The sequence below is a fragment of the Neofelis nebulosa genome, chromosome 1 (assembly GCF_028018385.1).
Source record: "Neofelis nebulosa isolate mNeoNeb1 chromosome 1, mNeoNeb1.pri, whole genome shotgun sequence".
NCBI classification, from domain to species: domain Eukaryota; kingdom Metazoa; phylum Chordata; class Mammalia; order Carnivora; family Felidae; genus Neofelis; species Neofelis nebulosa.
In genome coordinates this window covers 103,735,424-103,753,222 of record NC_080782.1, presented here as the reverse complement: position 1 = coordinate 103,753,222, position 17,799 = coordinate 103,735,424, and the positions used below count along the sequence as shown (strand labels likewise).

At 42.8% G+C, this 17,799-nt stretch overlaps 1 protein-coding gene across 1 annotated transcript in view; it reads left to right on the top strand.

Annotated features, from left to right (window-relative positions):
- Nucleotides 1-180: 180 nt before the first annotated feature.
- Nucleotides 181-17,799, top strand: part of MCCC2 (methylcrotonyl-CoA carboxylase subunit 2) — a 73,517-nt gene continuing 55,898 nt past the window's right edge. Inside the window, exons 1-4 of the mRNA XM_058730133.1 lie at nucleotides 181-509; nucleotides 9,162-9,228; nucleotides 13,167-13,251; nucleotides 15,789-15,890. Of these exons, the coding sequence (XP_058586116.1) occupies nucleotides 381-509; nucleotides 9,162-9,228; nucleotides 13,167-13,251; nucleotides 15,789-15,890 (383 nt within the window). The 5' untranslated portion in view covers nucleotides 181-380. The remainder of the gene's footprint in view (nucleotides 510-9,161; nucleotides 9,229-13,166; nucleotides 13,252-15,788; nucleotides 15,891-17,799) is intronic.

The following is a 17,799-nucleotide window of genomic DNA, read 5'->3' as shown; positions in this document are numbered from 1 at the left end:
AAGAGAGACGATTCTCAAGATACTGAACCTCACCTAGCCAGCACAGCGCGCAGACAGGAGGGGCGGCAACGGGAAGATGGCTCCGCCTCCGGACCGCGGAACTCCCGCGCTCGCGAGGGGACAGGACCTCGCGGTGCTGCGCCTCTGTCGCTTATTGGCTAAGTTCGGGGGGCGTGGTGCGCAGCGTCGACCTTTTACGGCTGGCGAGCCCACGCACGTGCCGTGGCTGGCTTGAGACTTTGGGGTGTTTCAGGCGGGTTGGGCTGTAAGGACGCGAGCTGAGCTGTATCCCGAATCAGGGAAGCCGGCTGGGAAATAACCAACTCTGAACCTGCGCGGGCCGCTCTGTTGCGCTAGTTCTTCGCTCCGGGCCGGCTGTCATGTGGGCTTCCCTGAGGTTAGCCCTGCGGCCGTGCGTCCGCGCCCTTGTCCCCGGGCCGCGCGCTTATCACGGGGACTCGGTGGCCACACTGGGTACCCAGCCGGACTCGGGTTCTGCCATCTACCAGGTAGGCTGCGCGAGCGCTCCGGCGGCCCGGGCCTGGAAACCCCTGGCTGAGCCTGTGACTCCTTTTCCTGTGTCCGCCAATGTGGGCGGGACAGGACTAAACACTGGCCGGACAAGGAAGCCGGTGAACTGTGGACACACTTTAACAGCTCTGTTCTATTCTCTGGAGCCTCCAGTCATGATTCTGGGACACAGTAGGGGTCGTGAAGTTTGCAGAGGAAGATAGTTCCAAATAAAATATATCTTAGTTCACTTTTAGCACTGGCACTGTATTTTGTATCTTTGAAATCAGTGGTTCTCAAAACCTGACTTAGCATTGTCAGCCGAGGAACTTGATGAATATACGGCTGCGTTAAGCCCCGGCCTGGATCTTTGGGGTCTCTGGGGTGGGATCCTGGTGTTTGCGTTGTTAGTGAAGTCCTGAGGGCTTGGCGAAGTCCAGCTTTGGGAACCACTTGCCTGGTACAGATAGGGTTGTGCTTACCAGACTAGTTAAATAGTTGGTTATGTTAATAGAACATACTTATCGCACGCTGTCTTTGAATAACCCTTTCTTGGAATTGGGAGGTATAACAGCGTCACAGAAACAGCTTGTGAAATTTCAAAGCCGGGAAATTCCACCCTTATCCCATGGTTTCTGAGGTTATACAGATAACATTTAAGTTGTACAAGTAACTTTCATAAAAGACATATTTATTTATTTATTTATTTATTCATTTATTTTAACGTTTATTTATTTTTGAGACTGGAGAGAGACAGAGCAAGAACGGGGGAGGGTCAGAGAGAGGGAGACATAGAGTCCGAAACAGGCTTCAGGCTCTGAGCTGTCAGCACAGAGCCCCACGCGGGGCTCGAACTCACGGACTGTGAGATCATGACCTGAGCCAAAGTCGGCGGCTCAACCGACTGAGCCACCCAGGCGCCCCCAGAAAAGACATTTTAAACAGTTTCCTTACATCAAAAGAAAATAAGCAGGCTGAAGCAAACAGTATCCAGTGAGAGGGTTCCAAAAGTCTAGATTTTCTGGGGTCAGGAGAGAACTGTTTAATTCAGAAATATTAAGTGGTTTCTTTGGTTTAGGCAGTATGTTAGGTACTTGGTATAGGTCATAATTTTGTGGGGAAGGTGAACAAGAAAGCATGTACTTACAGTGCATTGTGGTAAGTGGTATCTAAAACTTGAAAAAGGTGGTTACAGAAAGCCACAGATACAAAGTAATGAGTGAGTTGGATCTTGATTGTTGTTGGGTCAGAGCTGGCCAGGTTCAGGGTGGAGAAGGAGAGGCAAGTCTGTACAAACTACGGAAGTTATGAGAACATAGATAACCAAGTTCTGAAAGCATATAGAGGGTATGAGGACTTAGAAGTAATGACTAAGGAATGGAATTGATGGAGTCGATGAATTCATGGAGTAGATGAGATTAAATAGTGGAGCGTCTTGCATGCTGAAGCCACCTTCGGATTTCATTTTGCAGGCTGTCTGCTAAGATATTTAAGTAAGGAAGTGGCAAAATCCTATGGGATGTGATCGAATCATTAGTGTGGTGGCAATATGGAGGAGAGACTTGTTTCTATTTTGAATATGACTTCTTGGCTGGTGTTCTTCTGGTTGCTGTAGGCTTCTGACATTTTCCAGAGTTTCTGTAAGGTTATTTTAGCCAGTTTTTGGTTGTTTGGGCATGTCTCTGTGGGAGAATGAGGGCCTGGAGCTTCCTGGTCTGCCATCTTTTTGGCTTTAGGTCCAGGCCTGTGTTTTGTTTTGTCTTGCTTTTTTAATGTTTATTCATTTTTGCAGGAGACAGAGACAGAGTGTGAACGGGGAAGGGGCAGAGAGAGAGGGAGACAGAATCTGAAGCATGCTCCAGGCTCAGCTGACAGCACAGAGCCCGAACTCACGAACTCCATGATCATGACCTGAGCCGAAGTTGGAGGCTTAACTGACCGAGCCACCCAGGCGCCCCGAGGCCTATGTTTTTGATGGTGGCTGTTAGCTAGGGGTTTGGGGGTATAGGCCTGAGCATATAACTTCTTTCTCTGTGTAAAATGTTTAATGTTCTGGTCCGGTCTGTGCACTAGTAATTAGAATACGGAAGTAGTTGTGGTATGATGGGAAAGGCCTTAGTCTAGTATTTCATGTATGTTAAAAACTAAAAAATAACATATTTCCATGGAGAGAAAAAAAAAAAACAGGAGGGAAATAAGCTAAAGTGTTAACAGTGGCCCTGTGAGTGGGCAGAGACAGTGTGGCATAATGGTTTAAGAGCAAGGTTCTGGAACTAGTGAGCCTTGGCTTAAATCCTGGCTCTACTACTTGTTAGCTGTTACTACTTGTTACTTTGTTAACTAGTCGTTACTTAACCTCTCTGTACCTCAGTTACCTCAATTGTATAATAGCATTAATAACTGTGCATATCTTATAGAACCATCAGGACAATTAGTGGCTGCCTGTAACATTGCCTGGGACATAATAAGCCCTCAAGAAGTATTAGCTCTCGCAACTTTTCCTTCCCTCTGTGATGTCATTTCAGGATCTGTTTAGCCAGCTTTTCTCTTCAGTAATGCTGTATAGCAAACAATCCCAAGATCTCTGTGTCCAAAAGAACAGATACTTATTTTTTGCTCTGGGATCAGGGTTGGTTGTGGTGGTTCTTCTCTGGGCAGCGCACCAGATTCAGGTCTGCTGTATTTGTTTTTTATTCCCAAACTCAGACCGAAGGGGCAGTGGCTACCGAGGGATGCTTCTCTCATAATGGAAGGCTGGGGCTCAAGACGGGAGTATGGAAACACTGTCCCTTTTAGAGCCTTTGCTTGCAGTTGGTACACTGTCACACTTGCCCACATTCCACTGGTCAAAGCAAGTAAAAGGGACAGACTCATAGACTGTGGGTGGGGAAGGATAATCTCACACTGAACCTTGGCAAGGATGAGAGGGACAGAAGAATTTTGAATAAGTAGTACATTCTGTCTCATGCTGTAGAGGTTGCCACATAAGCTCCACCTATTATGTCTGAGTTCAGGGACAAAGAGGAGGAAGGGAGAGTAGGCGAAAGGACACCCTCACCTGTTTGTTTTCTTTTTAAGAAGCCTTTCTAGAAGTCATGCCTAACAACTTCTGCCTCTATTTCATTGGTTAGAATTTAGTCACATGGCCACACCTGTCTACAAAAGGAGGCTACATTGTTTTACTTTTTCAGCCAGGCATGTTATTACCTTGAATAAAATTGGGATTTCATCATTAAGAAGGATGGGAAGAATGGATATGGATAAGCAGCTCTATGTGTCTGCCACAGATAAACAGTAGAGAGAGAGTGGATGTGTTCTTATGTTGGATGTTAAAAGATTTCACTTCGGTGTACTCTTGTCTTCTGGGGCCACCAGCTCCAAGTAGTTAACTTTGAGGCAAACAAAAACCCACAAGAGGGGAACAAAAAATAAAGCCATGCCTTGGGTGGGAGATGGCACCTAGGAGCCCTGGACACAGTCTGGTTTCTCTCTGCCCAGTTTTCCTAGTGACTAGGAATCCAAACTGCCTGCTGTCACTTCTCATGGCCATATGCTTCAGAAAGCCTTGGCAATTGGTGACAATTTCTTTTATTTCTTAATTGGAAGACTGGCTTAGCTAGGATAAAGATCCCTTGTATAAGTAGCTTTAGGTTTGATTGACTTTGTTCTAAATTGGGCAGTGTCATAGGCTATAGCAATTGTACCTTGGGTTTCAGCCCACTTTAGTAGAGAATTACTTGTTTTCTCTGTGTGTGTGGAACTACTCATCAGTTCTGAACTTTGGTGCCTGTGGTTTGCAAAGTTGACAGAAGACTGGGAGGTAGAATGCAGGTGGAGGGGCATCAGCTAATTATTATTTTTTTTCCACTTTAAAAAAATTTAGAGAAAGAGGGACAGAGGGAGAATCTTTTTCTTTCTTTCTTTTTAAAAAATATTTATTTTTGAGAGAGAGAGGGAGAATGCAAGTTGGGGAGGGACAGAGAGAAAGGGAAACACAGAGTCCAAAGCAGACTCCAGGCTCTAAACTGTCCTCACAGAACCCAATACAGAGCTCAAACTCATGAACTGTGAGATCCTGACCTGAGCCAAAGTCCGACGCTCAACCAGCTGAGCCACCCAGATGCCCTGCAGAAGGAGAATCTTAAGTGGCAATTGGAGCCCCACTTGGGGCTTGATCCTACAACCCTGGGATCATGACCTGAGCCCAGACCAAGAGTCGGATGCTCAACCGACTGAACCACCCAGGCTTCCCGAGGTCAGCTAATTCTTGATGAGTTGGGGGAAAAATAAGAAACTACGGCACAACAAAATCCCATCAGCCTCTAGATCTGCAAGGGAAGAAGAACTTGTTGAAGGATACTGGAAGGACGCATTTAACATTGTGGGAAAAATCTAGGGGACAAAGAGAACATGTCAAGGCAAAAAAAAACATGGGCGAACTTAGAAAAGACTTAGTTTCAGAATATTTCAGAATTTCAGAAAAGACTTAAATATCAGTCACTTGTGGCTATATAGACCTTCCATAGAATCCTTTCAAATAAACTGTAAAAAACTGTAAACTGTAAACTTCCTCTGACAGCTGAGGAAGTGTCTTCACTAATTGGATATTTGATTTGATTAACAGAGTGTTGGTATGCAGTAATGGTCCTCATCTTTTGGAGATTTGGAAATACTTACAGAGGAAGTGTTATGTCTGGTATTCAAAATAATTCAGGGTGGGGGCAAAAATAAAAAAACTTGGGCCATTGTGGATAATTGTTGAAGGACATTGGCTACATTTATTATACTAATCTTTTTTGCTTTTGTATATGTTTGAAAATTTCCAGGAAACATAGTTAAGTTTCTTCTATTTTTAATTTTTATTGATTTATTTTTGAGAGAGAGAGACACAGAGCATGAGTGGGGGAGGGGCAGAGAGAGAGGGAGACACAGAATCCGAAGCAGGCTCCAGGCTCTGAGCTGTCAGCACAGAGCCTGACACGGGGCTCAAACTCACGAACCATGAGATCATGACCTAAGCTGAAGTTGGACACTTGACTGACTGAGCCACCCAGGTGCCCCTAAATTTCTTTTATTAACAACAATGACAAACCCCATTAAAGAGGAGCTGAACATGTTAGAGAAATCCCTGCCCCTTCACTTTGCCATACTGTAACCTGTCTATTCATTTTCTAGTGCTGTTGAGCTAAATAAGTTAGGACTGAGAAGAAGATAGTATGTTATAATGACTGGATGGACTTGTTTGAGAATTAGCTGCAAATAATGTCACTGGAAAAACTTTTTTTTCTTCATCCTATCAATTTTAAACTAACAATATAAGCCTACTCCAAGGTAAATGTGTTAGCTTTTCACATACCTTGCTGAGACAGTAGGTATTCAGATTTTTTTTTTCCGTTAGCACCAAATTCCTTTTATTGAACTTGGAGTCACATGTTGAACAACATATGTGGCTTCTCTTTTCTTTCCTACAGTGTATTTTTCAGATTATCTTTTAACCTGACTACTAGAAAGTGAAGAGACACAAGGGTTAACAGTTTGGATGAGGTTCTTTTTCAGAAATTCCTTAAACTCAACACTGAGCAAATCTTTTGTTGAATAACCATAGAATCACATGCTGAGAGTGGCAGAGAGAGAAAGTGAAATTCCAAACAGTGGAGCATTTGAGAAGGCTGCCTATCCTCATGAAGGTGCTTTACCATCCGTGGGGATTCTTGAGATCAAGGTTTCTAAGTGGCTGCTGGCTGGCTCAGTCAGTAGAGCGTGTGACTCTTGATCTCGGGGTCATGTGTTCTGGCCCTATGTTGGGCATAGAGCTTACTTAAAAAAAAAAAAAAAAGGTGTCTTAGACATTTATTAGGTGGATTTTTAACCTTAGAATAAAGGTAAAAGTGACAAGTTAGACTTTAAGCACAAAACCAGCAAAAAATATTTATTTGTTGCAGTAAAATAATCTGCTTTCCTTAACACTTAGCAACATAGTCATCAGACCTTTTCCTCACCCTGTGTGTTCAGCAGCACAGAGGGGGCGCCCAGGGCCTGAGGCCAGAGTAGCACCCAGCCCTGAGCCACAGAGCTGCAGCGCAGGGTCGGGTGAGAGAGTCCATAGAGAAGATGCCCTTTAGCTACAGATAGGAGTTGGCCACCAACTCCGTCCCCCGGAGCTTCCTTACAACTCTGTTTTGTTCATTCAAGGAGGTCTTCCCCTTACAAATTCCCTCTGCTGCGTCTCTCGCAGATGACAAAGGAGTTCAGGACGCAGCTCCTGCTTACTAGCAGTAGTTCTCAGCCTAGGAGGCTGTCAGTACTGAGGTTGGATGTTAGGTTTTGAAAGGCTGCTCAGTCTCTTCATACACGTCAGGTGGCATTACACACGTTGCTCTAATGCCATCTCTTGGTGATGGGCTGAACAGACACGCTCCAGTGCAGAGCTTTGTTTCTGTCTGAGGCAATTCATGAAGTTGGGAGTTTCTGACTTTGCTAACTGTGAATAAAAAGGATCTCTAACCTAGGCTTTGTAGTAGAGCGAAGTTTTCAGCTTCCACTGCCTCATGCTCTTAATATCAGCAAATACTATGGTAATCTGAAAAAATTCTGGTGATAAAAGAACCCTTTGCCTATTACCAAACCCCCCTTTTGGTAGGTTTCCAATTTGCCTTGAGGGTAACTCAGAAATGGAGACTATGGGCCAGTGTTCCTCTGTTTTTGGTTGGATATTTAAATCGCTTGGGGAACCTTTATGGTGCTTAATGCCCAGGCCACATTTGTAACCAATGACATCAGAATCTCTTAGGGTTTGTTTTTTTTTTTTATTTTTCAAAGCTCCCTAGTGATTCCAATGTCTGTCAAGGTTGGGAAACAACGTTCTAGGCGAGTTACGGAGTTCTGTTCCCACAGGTTGTCTGCCTTAGGACAGGGCTTGGGAGACCTAGCAGGGAAGTCATCACAGGGCTGGCAGGCAGAGATGGTTCTGAGGTTGGGACCTCCCTGATCCAGGGCAGAGGTTCTTTCCCTAACAATCTGCTGCTTCTCCCTTTTTTTATTTTCTGCATTTTGCAGAGCAAGAGAATGTAGCAGAAACCTTGACCTTGGGAGCTCTTAGAGCTGTAGAAAATAAATAATAGAGCTCTGTTGTAAACACGGTAAATTCTTCTAATTTTGAGCAGCTGGCAAGCTGCCTAGTATTGCATCATGTAAAAGGAATTAGATCATCAGAGATGTTAAAGACATCGTGGGGAGCAAAATGTATTAGTGGGTTAAACCCTGAATTTTCACAAAACCTAGCTACTTAATTCTTGGTCTAAAGTAATATACTGATCAAACAAAATTTACAGAAGGTGAAAAATTAGGCCCTGTACCCTTTTTCCACCTCTCACAGTTTATATTTTCTTGTATGTTACTCTAGAAAATTTCTAAAGATGTGCAAACATAGAGTTTTGTTACTTTTTATTTATTTATAAAAATTTTTTTTAGTGTTTATCTTTGAGAGGGAGAGAGATGGGGGGGGGGGCACAGAGAGAGAGGGAGACAGAATCTGAAGCAGGCTCCAGGCTCTGAGCTGTCAGCCCAGAGCCCAACACAGCACCCGAACTCGGAACCCATGAGATCATGACCTGAGCTGAAGTCAGACGCTTAATTGACTGAGCCATCCAGGTGGCTCTTGTTCCTTTTTAAATATAAAATAGGATCTGTTGTGTTTCCTGGGCTCTGTTTTTAAGTGTAATTTGTCAGTTAGCAAGTGTTTTATTTTAATGTTTACTTATTTATTTAAAAAAATTTTTTTAATGTTTTATTATTTTTGAGAGAGAGAGAAAGAGTAGAAGAGGGGCAGAACAAGAAGGAGACACAGAATCTGAAGCAGGCTCCAGGCTCTGAGCTGTCAGCACAGAGCCTGACACGGGGCTTGAACTCACAAACTGTGAGATCATGACCTGAGCCGAAGTTGGACGCTTAACCGACTGAGCCACTCAGGGGCCCCTTATTTATTTATTTTGAGAGAGAGTGAGCATTCGAGCAGGGAAGGGGCAGAGAGAGAGAGAGAGGAAGACCAAAAATCCCAAGCAGCTTTTGCAAAGTTAGTGAAGAGGGTGATATGGGGCTTGAACCCACGAACTGTGAGATCATGCCTTGAGCTGATATCAAGAGTCAGATGCTCAATCGACTGAACCACCCAGGTACCCCCAAGTATTTCTGCATTGGTTGGAAACTTCTTAGGGCAGTGGTTGATGGGACAGAAAAAGGAAGATGGCATTTTAATTCTCAAAGGGCTTATATTCCTTAAAATAGGAAAACAAATAGAAATGAATTAAGTTTGGTTAATGCTGAAGGAAGAAAGATGGTAAATGAGTAGGAGTGATCAGAAATGAGAGGTGTTACAGATGAGAGGGAACATGAACTGATCTCTAAAGAGGGGTAATATTAGGATTGATGGACTGGAGAGGGAAGGTGGTAGTGAAGGGCAGCTTGGGCAGAGATGGAGAGGCAGGAGTCATCCTTTCCATCCGATGGAGTGACCACATGGAAGCCACATGGGTAGGTGTGAGGCCACATGCAGTGACACATGATGTTCACATTAGCCCTTACTTTGGTTAAAAAAAAAGAAGATAATTGCTTTCTAATATTACTCTCCCTTTCTTTCTTTGCTTCTGTTTTAGGAAAACTATGAACAGATGAAAGTACTTGTAAATCAGCTCCATGAACGAGCACAGAAAATAAGATTAGGTAAACACTCATTTATTCTTCCTTTTATGCTTCTAATGAAAATGTTCCTTGATAGTTATTGGTTTTAGGAAAATCCAGTAGCAGTAAGCTTTGACTCTTCAAGATTGTTTGTTGGTGTGCTGACATTTCATTTTTTCCTGTTGTCAGTTTTTTTGCTCTTACAGCATTGCCATTATGTGGGAAAAAGTAAAATTCAGATTCATCAATTTAAAAAGTTTTTTTATGTTTATTTATTTTTGAGAGAGACAAAGCATGAGCGGGGAAGGGGCAGAGAGAGAGGGAAACACAGAATCTGAAGCAGGCTCTGGGCTTGAGCTGTCAGCACAGAGCCAGATGCAGGGCTTGAATCCACAAACCAGGAGATCATGACCTGAGCCGAAGTCAGATGCTCAAACAACTGAGCCACTCAAGTGCCCCTCAGATTCACTAATTTTTAAAGTATTTCTGCTTAAAGGTTTCTTTCAGCCACAGCATCCATTAAAATTTTTGTTTTACCTGAAGCAACTGATACCTTTTCTGTTCAATAGTTATATTCATCCTATATACTAATTTTGCATAATTATGAATTTTCTGCTTTGTTATATAACTTGGAAATAATGTCTATGTGGGTTATTACTGATTAAATAAATGATATTTCCTAAGAAATTGGTAAATTGTTATTATTTTCTGTTTTCAAATTGTGGACATAATAGACATCCTTTTGCTTGGAAGAAATTGCATCATGGGGGGGAATGTAAACTATTAATGTATAAACAATTACAGCAAATTCTGCTGTGCCATTATTGGTCAGTACAAAAATTTACTTTAGAAGGCTTTGTGAGTTGAAACTAAAAGCTATTTCCAAAATAAGGTGGTTTTTTTTTTTTTTTTTTTTTTTTTAAAGCTTATTCATTTATTTTGAGAGAGAGTGTGTGTGCCTGCTTGCACATGCGAACAGGATAGGGCAGAGAGAGAGAGACTCTCAAGCAGGTTCTGGGCTCATAGCACAGACGTGGGGCTTGAACTCACAAACCATGAGATCATGACCTGAGCAGAAATCAAGAGCTGGATGCTTAACATACTGAGCCCCGCAGTTGCCACTGTAAGTATTTTGATAGGTTCTGAAGTGCTTATCTTTATAATGCTGCGTGATAATTACTTTACCAATATGGAAAAGCACAAATAATTTTGGTGGTTAAAACAGGGGACTTGTAATGACCTAAAGATGGTTTTTGAAGACTTTTAAAGTGGAAGTTAACTCCATGCATACAGTTCTAACGATGCATGTCACAGTTGAAGTGACGTTTGTGCTGTGCAGGCAGAGGCAGACAGATGTGTTGATTAAAAGATGCTTGGGGTGCCTGGGTGGCTCAGTCACTTAAGCATCTGACTCTTGATTTCAGCTCAGGTCACAAACTCATGGTTTGTGAGTTTGAGCCCCGCATTGGGCTCTGTGCTGACAGCGTGAAACCTGCTTGGAATTCTCTCTCCCTCTCTCTCTGCCCCTCCCCTGCCGGTGCTCATGCTCTCTCCCTCTCTCTCTCTCTCTCTCTCTCTCGAAGTAAATAAACTTTAAAAAAAAAAAAAAGATGCTATAGGGGTGCCTGGTTGGCCCAACTCTTGATTGCGTCTCAGGTCATGATCTCGGTTGTAGAATCAAGCCGAGTGTGGAGTCTGCTTGGAATTCTGTCTCTCCTTCTCTCTCTGCCCCTCCCTCACTTGCACGTGCATGTGCTCTCGCTCTCTCTCTCTCTCTCTTTCAAACTAAAGAAACATTAAAAAAAAAAAAAAAGCCACATCCTGTAAACTGTAAAATGCTTCCTGATTTCAGGGATGTTAAAAGTGTGAACAAAATGTATATATTAGAATGAATGCAATATGGTAAACGAGCTAGAAAGAGAAGGGCTTTTCAGTCTCCAAGTCTGTGGAAATGGAGATAGTGCAGAATCTTTGAGAATAATCGTTGGAAAACTAAGATGCTGTGTCATGTTGTTTTTATGGCTATCCACATATCCCAAGTCAGTTTAAATGCCAAAGGAGCAGAGCTCTGTAATCTGAAAATCTGCTTCAAGGATAGCCCTCTTTCTGATTTTTCCTAATAAAACTGGAAGTCACCAGCTGTTCCAAATTGCCAATTCATACTCTAGGTGGAATTAACAAAGAATGGTTTTATCTTAAGTACTTGGAAAACAAATGTGTGTGTTTCTTATCACTTCTTTGTCACTCTACCCTCTCTGGCCACCTCTCCCCTGCTAGTCCTTTAGTGAGTATTTAGGTCACCTGACTCTCCAAAGACCCTCACCACAAGACCTGGCTTTCCTTTCATTGCCTCAGGTGCATTTTTCTTGTAATATTTATTTCTAAACAATATTATTAAGGTATAACTGACATACAATAAACTGCATTATTTAAAATGTACAATTTGAGTTTTGACATAGGTATATTCCTTGTGAAACCGGCACTACAACCAAGATCATAAACGTGCCTCTCCCAGAAATTTCCTGTGCCCCTTGATAACCCCTCTCTCCTGCGCTCTCCTACACCCAGACCCACCTTAGTAGGGGAAGTCAGGTCCTCTGAATGGTTGGGAGAAAGAGAAGAGCGGTTTCACTTCATTACACTATTTTGGAACTAAATCTTTGCCTCCTAGAATTATTTTCATTTTAAAAGGTTAAACGTGTAATACAATTTTCTTGGTAACTTTAAGGCAGATTGAATCTTAAAAATATGCCATCTGCCTCTTCAGGAAAAAAAAAAATTCCCTTGGATAGAGGAAAGAGGCCTGGTTTGAAAAACAAGGTAATACTTGGAAGCTTGTATGAAGTAGGTAAGAGCTTGTTTTCTCCCCTAAAAAGCCCCCAAAGAAATAGCTTTTTAAGATAGCTGAACACTTCATGAGCTCCAGAGTGGATTAAGATGAAAGTCGTGGGCACCAGTGAAAATAAACCTATTAAGGTACCGTATGATCCTTCCCTTTCTGGTCTGATGCCTTGGGTTGCTGAGAGTGGGTTATCGATATTCACGAGATACCGAGCCCGGCAGCCATCAGTCTCGGGGAGGGTTGGTGTGCTGTTCACTTCAGGCAGCCTCACCCGGTTACCTCCGTGGGCTCTTTGACTACTGTAGTTTTCTTGGACCCGAGCAACTTGGGGAAACAAAGAAGCCAGTCTCTGAGTGAAGATACTAACAGAAGTGGACTTCTTAGTTGCCATGTTAGGTGTGCAGCTCTCTCCCATTTGGAGACAGTGTAAAAAGTTATGGGTCACCTACCTTTAGGTAAGTCTTGCTGCGCTCATCATGGAGGTCATTTCTAAAACAGGGCTTTTCGCCTGGGACAAATGAAGCTAGGACTTTTTCAAATTTCACATAGTATGTAGCAGAGCGCTAGGTAGTCGTAGGTATTGAACAGATGTGGTGGAGGTGAGGCAGTATTGGCAATGCATGAGTTGCAGAGAAGATGCTATATTATTTCTTTAAGCAATTACCAGTGAATTCAGAAAATGTATGGTACGCTGTGAAATCAGAGATCGACTGATTATTTTTTTTTTTCAACGTTTATTTTTTATTTTTGGGACAGAGAGAGACAGAGCATGAATGGGGGAGGGACAGAGAGAGAGGGAGACACAGAATCGGAAACAGGCTCCAGGCTCTGAGCCATCAGCCCAGAGCCTGACGCGGGGCTCGAACTCACGGACCGTGAGATCGTGACCTGGCTGAAGTCGGACGCTTAACCGACTGCGCCACCCAGGCGCCCCTGATTTTTTTTTAAATGCAAGTTTATTTACTTCAGAAAATAAAGCTTGTGAGTTGAATGGAAGATCTGAAAATTAGCTGTTTCTGAAAAGATACGTTGAACTTTTAAAACTGCTGTATTTTGGGCTGTTTTATGTTTTTCTGGCCTTAAATTACTGGGAGACCTTATATGCTATCAATCTAATCTAATCATGTTTTTATCGCAGGGGGCAGTGAGAAAGCCCGAGAACGCCACGTATCAAGAGGAAAACTTTTAGCCAGAGAAAGAGTGGACAGCCTTATAGACCCAGGGTTGGTACAGCCCAAGTGCTAACTCAGTGTTCTCTAATCTGTGGTACTTTCTTAAACAGTTTTACAAATAAGTGATTTAGAATTCTGATTCTTACTCTAAGATTCAACAACAAATGTTTATTGAGAGGCTAAGTGTCAGGCACTGTTTTAGGTGCTAGTGATACATGAGTGAACAAAACTGACACAGGTTCTTGTCCAACTGGAGTTTACATTGTAGCAGGAGGAAGTAGAAAGTAAATGACAAATGTAAGTTCTGCAGTATGTTAGAAGGTGATAAATGTCATGGGAAAAAGAAAGACTGGATTAAGGGAGGAGGGTCAAGTTGTAGTATTAAATAAGGTGGTTAGTGTAGGCCTCATTGAGAAAGTGACATCTGAGCAAAGATTTGAAAGAGTGAAGAGAGAGAGCCCTGAAATACAGTGAAAGAGTGTTAACAGACAGAAGGAATAGCCATTGCAAAGGCCCTGAGGTAGGAATGTGCAGGATATGCTGATATGCTCAAGAAGCGAGGATGCCAGTGTGTTTGGGGTAGAAGGCATGAAGGGGAGAGTGGTAGGAAGTGGGGTTCCATTCCATAAAACCTTGGAGGTTAGTGTAAGAGTTTTGGCTTTTTTTTTTTTAAGTTTATTTTTATTTTGAGAGAGTGAGGGGTGGGGTGGGTGGGGAGAGAATCCCAAGCAGGCTCTGCACTGTCAGCGCATAGCACGGTGTGGGGCTTGAACTCATGAACCATGAGATCATGGCCTGAACCAAAATCAAAAGTCGGAAGTTTAACCGACTGAGCCACTCAGGCACCCCAAGAGTTTTGGCTTTTATCCAGAGAGGAATGAGGAGGCTCTTGGGATTTTGAATATGAAACTATTACGATCTACGTGACTTACATCTGAAAAGAGTCATTCTAGCTGCTGTTTGGGGAGTAGAAAGTGGGCAGCAAGGCTGGAAGCACCAAGATGAGTTAGACATCTGTGGCAGTGATTCAAAGGAGACATGATATGACTTGAACTTAGGATAGTAGTACTAGAGGTGATGAGAATGTCACGTTCTAGGCCCGTCAAGATAGAGCTAACCCAGTGGGATTTCCTGAAGGATTGGATTGGAGGGAATGCAGGTGGAAAGAAGGGAATGAGGACTCCAAAAGCTTTTTTTTTTTTTTTAAGTTTTATTTTTATTTATTTTGAAAGAAGAGCACAGCGGGAGAGGGACAGAGAGGGAGAGAGAATCCCAGGCGAGCTCCACACTGTCAGTGCAGAGCCTGACGTGGGGCTCAAACCCACGAACTGTGAGACTATGACCTGAGTAGAAGTCAGACACCTGACTGACTGAAAAACTCAGTCCTCTTTTTTTTTTTTTTTTTTTTAATTTTTAAAGTTTATTTACTTATTTATTTTTGAGAGAGACTGAGAGAGCAAGCAGGGGAGGGGTGGTGAGAGAGGGAGAGAATCCCAGGCAGGCTCCACACTGTCAGTATGGAGCCCAATGTGGGGCTCCAACTCACGAAGCATGAGATCATGACCTGAGCTGAAACCAAGAGTCAGACGCTTAACCGACTGGGCCACCCAGGCGCCCCCGAAAGTATTTTTTTATGACATACACCCATATTCCCAACCTGGAGGCAAAAACACTGTTAACACCAAGTGTGTATCCTTTTAGACTGTTCTTAAGTGTATGTGTAATAGACACTTTTTTTTATAAGAAAAATGGAATCATGCTAAATGTGGTGTTTTATAACACCCTTTTCCCCCCTACTTACTAGATCTTGAACATTTAAGTAAGTGAGAGGTGGAGTAATAGCTACAGTGGTGTGGAGCCTGGTCCCTGGGGTTAGATTGCTTATTAAAACCCAACTCTTGGGGCGCCTGGGTGGCTCAGTCGGTTAAGCGTCCGACTTCGGCTCAGGTCATGATTTCGCGGTCCGTGAGTTCGAGCCCCGCGTCAGGCTCTGGGCTGATGGCTCAGAGCCTGGAGCCTGTTTCCGATTCTGTGTCTCCCTCTCTCTCTGCCCCTCCCCCGGTCATGCTCTGTCTCTCTCTGTCTCAAAAATAAATAAACGTTAAAAAAAAAAATTAAAAAAAAAAAAAACCCAACTCTGCCACTTACTAGTTGTGTGACCTCAGACAAGTGATTCAATTTCTTTTTTTTAGTTTCCTCCTCTGTCAGTGGGGATCATAATAGGATCCACCTCAGGAAGTAGTTCTGAGGTACAAGTGAGTTAGGTTTCTGAAGGTCCTGAAAAAGAGCTGGGCAAAGGGTAGGGGCTTATATAAGTGTTACATGCTATTCTCTTTCTGTACTAATAAACACATTGGTACAACATCCTTTAAAATAGCTACTTAGTGTTCTATTTCATGGCTATACTGTGTAAATCCTCAAAATACCCACACTAGATTTTGTTTAAATATTTTTCTTTTTTGTGGATTTTATATATGTTCAACATGCATGCTTGAAACATTGGCTTGTTAATCTTTTCCACCTATAACTTTAAATATGCATTTTTAAAAAATAACTTCAATTCAGGCAATATCCTTTCTTCCCTGCAGGTCTCCATTTCTGGAATTTTCCCAGTTTGCAGGTTACCAGTTATATGCTAATGAGGAGGTGCCTGCCGGTGGCATTATTACAGGCATTGGGAGAGTATCAGGGTGAGTGTTCTACTTAAACTCCATAATGTGGGGCAGGAAAAGATTGACAGGCACAGTCTTCCAGCTCTCACTGCTTTGCATATGAACTTGCAAGTTTTGTGCTATTTATATTACGTAGGGCTGAGGCTTCCTGCCCAGACATGTATTAGATTTATCTGTGGAGATTTAGAGACAAAGATTGAAGGGGGAAAAAAAAAAACCACAGCACAAATTCTGGGGCTCAAATCCAAATCTTCCTACATAATCAGAATCTACAGGTGTGGGCTTTGCTTATATCGTTTTCCAAGGCTCTGTAGGTGATCTCTTGGACATCTCTGGTGAAAACCACTGTCTTAGAGGAGTCATTCTCTAATTGTGCTCTTCAGGTAGCATCAGCATCACCTGAGAACTTGACAGAAGTGTAGATTACTAGGTCTTCGGAAGAAGTATAAAAGTAAATTTTGAGGGTGGGGCCTGGCAATCTGTTTTTTAACAAGCCCTCCAAGATTCTGGAATGCTAATATTTGAGAACCACTCTAGACTTGGGGAATCTAGATTGCTAGAACTTAAATTTACTTGCGTATATTTATGTATGGTCTCACATTTACCATCTCAAGTTAGCATGACAGGCATTGTAGTAAACACTTCCCACTGGTTGGTTGTTTTATTTTACTTATGTATTTTTGGGGGAGGAGGAGAGCTAGAGCACACATGCGTGTGGGGGAGTTGCAGAGGGAGAGGGAGAATCCTAACCAGGCTCCACACCCAGCATGGAGCCCAGCGCGGGGCTCTATCTCTGCTCTATAATTGTGAGATCATGACCTGAGCCCAAATCAAGAGTTGGACACTTAACTGGCTGAGCCACCCAGGTGCCCCAGTTGTTCTAATGATCACCACAGCTATGTGAGAATGGGTATTACTGTCATCATCCCTGTTCTGCAGGCACGGAAGCCTGTTTGGTAAGATCATAACTGGCCCAAGATCAAGACCCTGGCAAAGCCCAGCTTTGACCTCAGGTGGATGGACTCTGAGCCTGATACAGTTGCATTTGACTCCGATGCTGGTTTATCGTGTGTGTGTTCTCCCACCTTCTCCCCATAATTCGTGCCTTCAGGGGAGGTACGGCCATAGCCATTCACCATTGTTGCTTCACCTTCCTGTACCCCCACAACTCTTCCACTCTTTGCCGGTTATGATCTGCTTAATATTTACCCAGTGTGGAGACACTCTCTTTTTGTAGTCTTAGGGGACACTTAAAAATAAACCTTTCATAAAAGGATAAACTTCATGCAGAGTTAAACTAAATTCATAATCATGAAATACATAATTAAGCAAGACAGTTACTGTTAATTATGTCTCCAGTCATAATGACAGCAGGTTAGAGCATGCTCTTTCACCTTTCCTGTGCATATATTAATATCTTATTATTTGTACTTTTATATTTTTCATTTTCATTTTCTTTCTTTGTGCCTTGTTCTCACTTTATCAAGTTTTCAGCTTGGAAGGAAATTGAATTACACTTAAAAGTTGTATGGGTTCAGGAGTTGTCAGCCTCCATTAGAATCCTGGCTTTAGCATTTTGTAGCTGTTTGACCTTTAGCAAATTGCTTGACCACTCAGTGCCTTGGTTTTCACATCTGGAAAATATGATTCATTATAAATTTTTTTTAATGTTTATTTATTTTTGAGACACAGTGAGAATGTCAGTGGGGAAGGGATAGAGAGAGAGGGAGACACAGAATCTGAAGCAGGCTCCAGCCTCCGAGCTGTCAGCACGGAGCCCGACACGGGGCTTGAACTCATGAACCGCGAGATCATGACCTGAGCAGAAGTCAGACGCTTAACTGACTGAGCCACCCAGGCGCCCCAAGATAATATGATTCATTATAAAATGGAATAATCATACCATCTACTGTAGAGGGTTGTCATG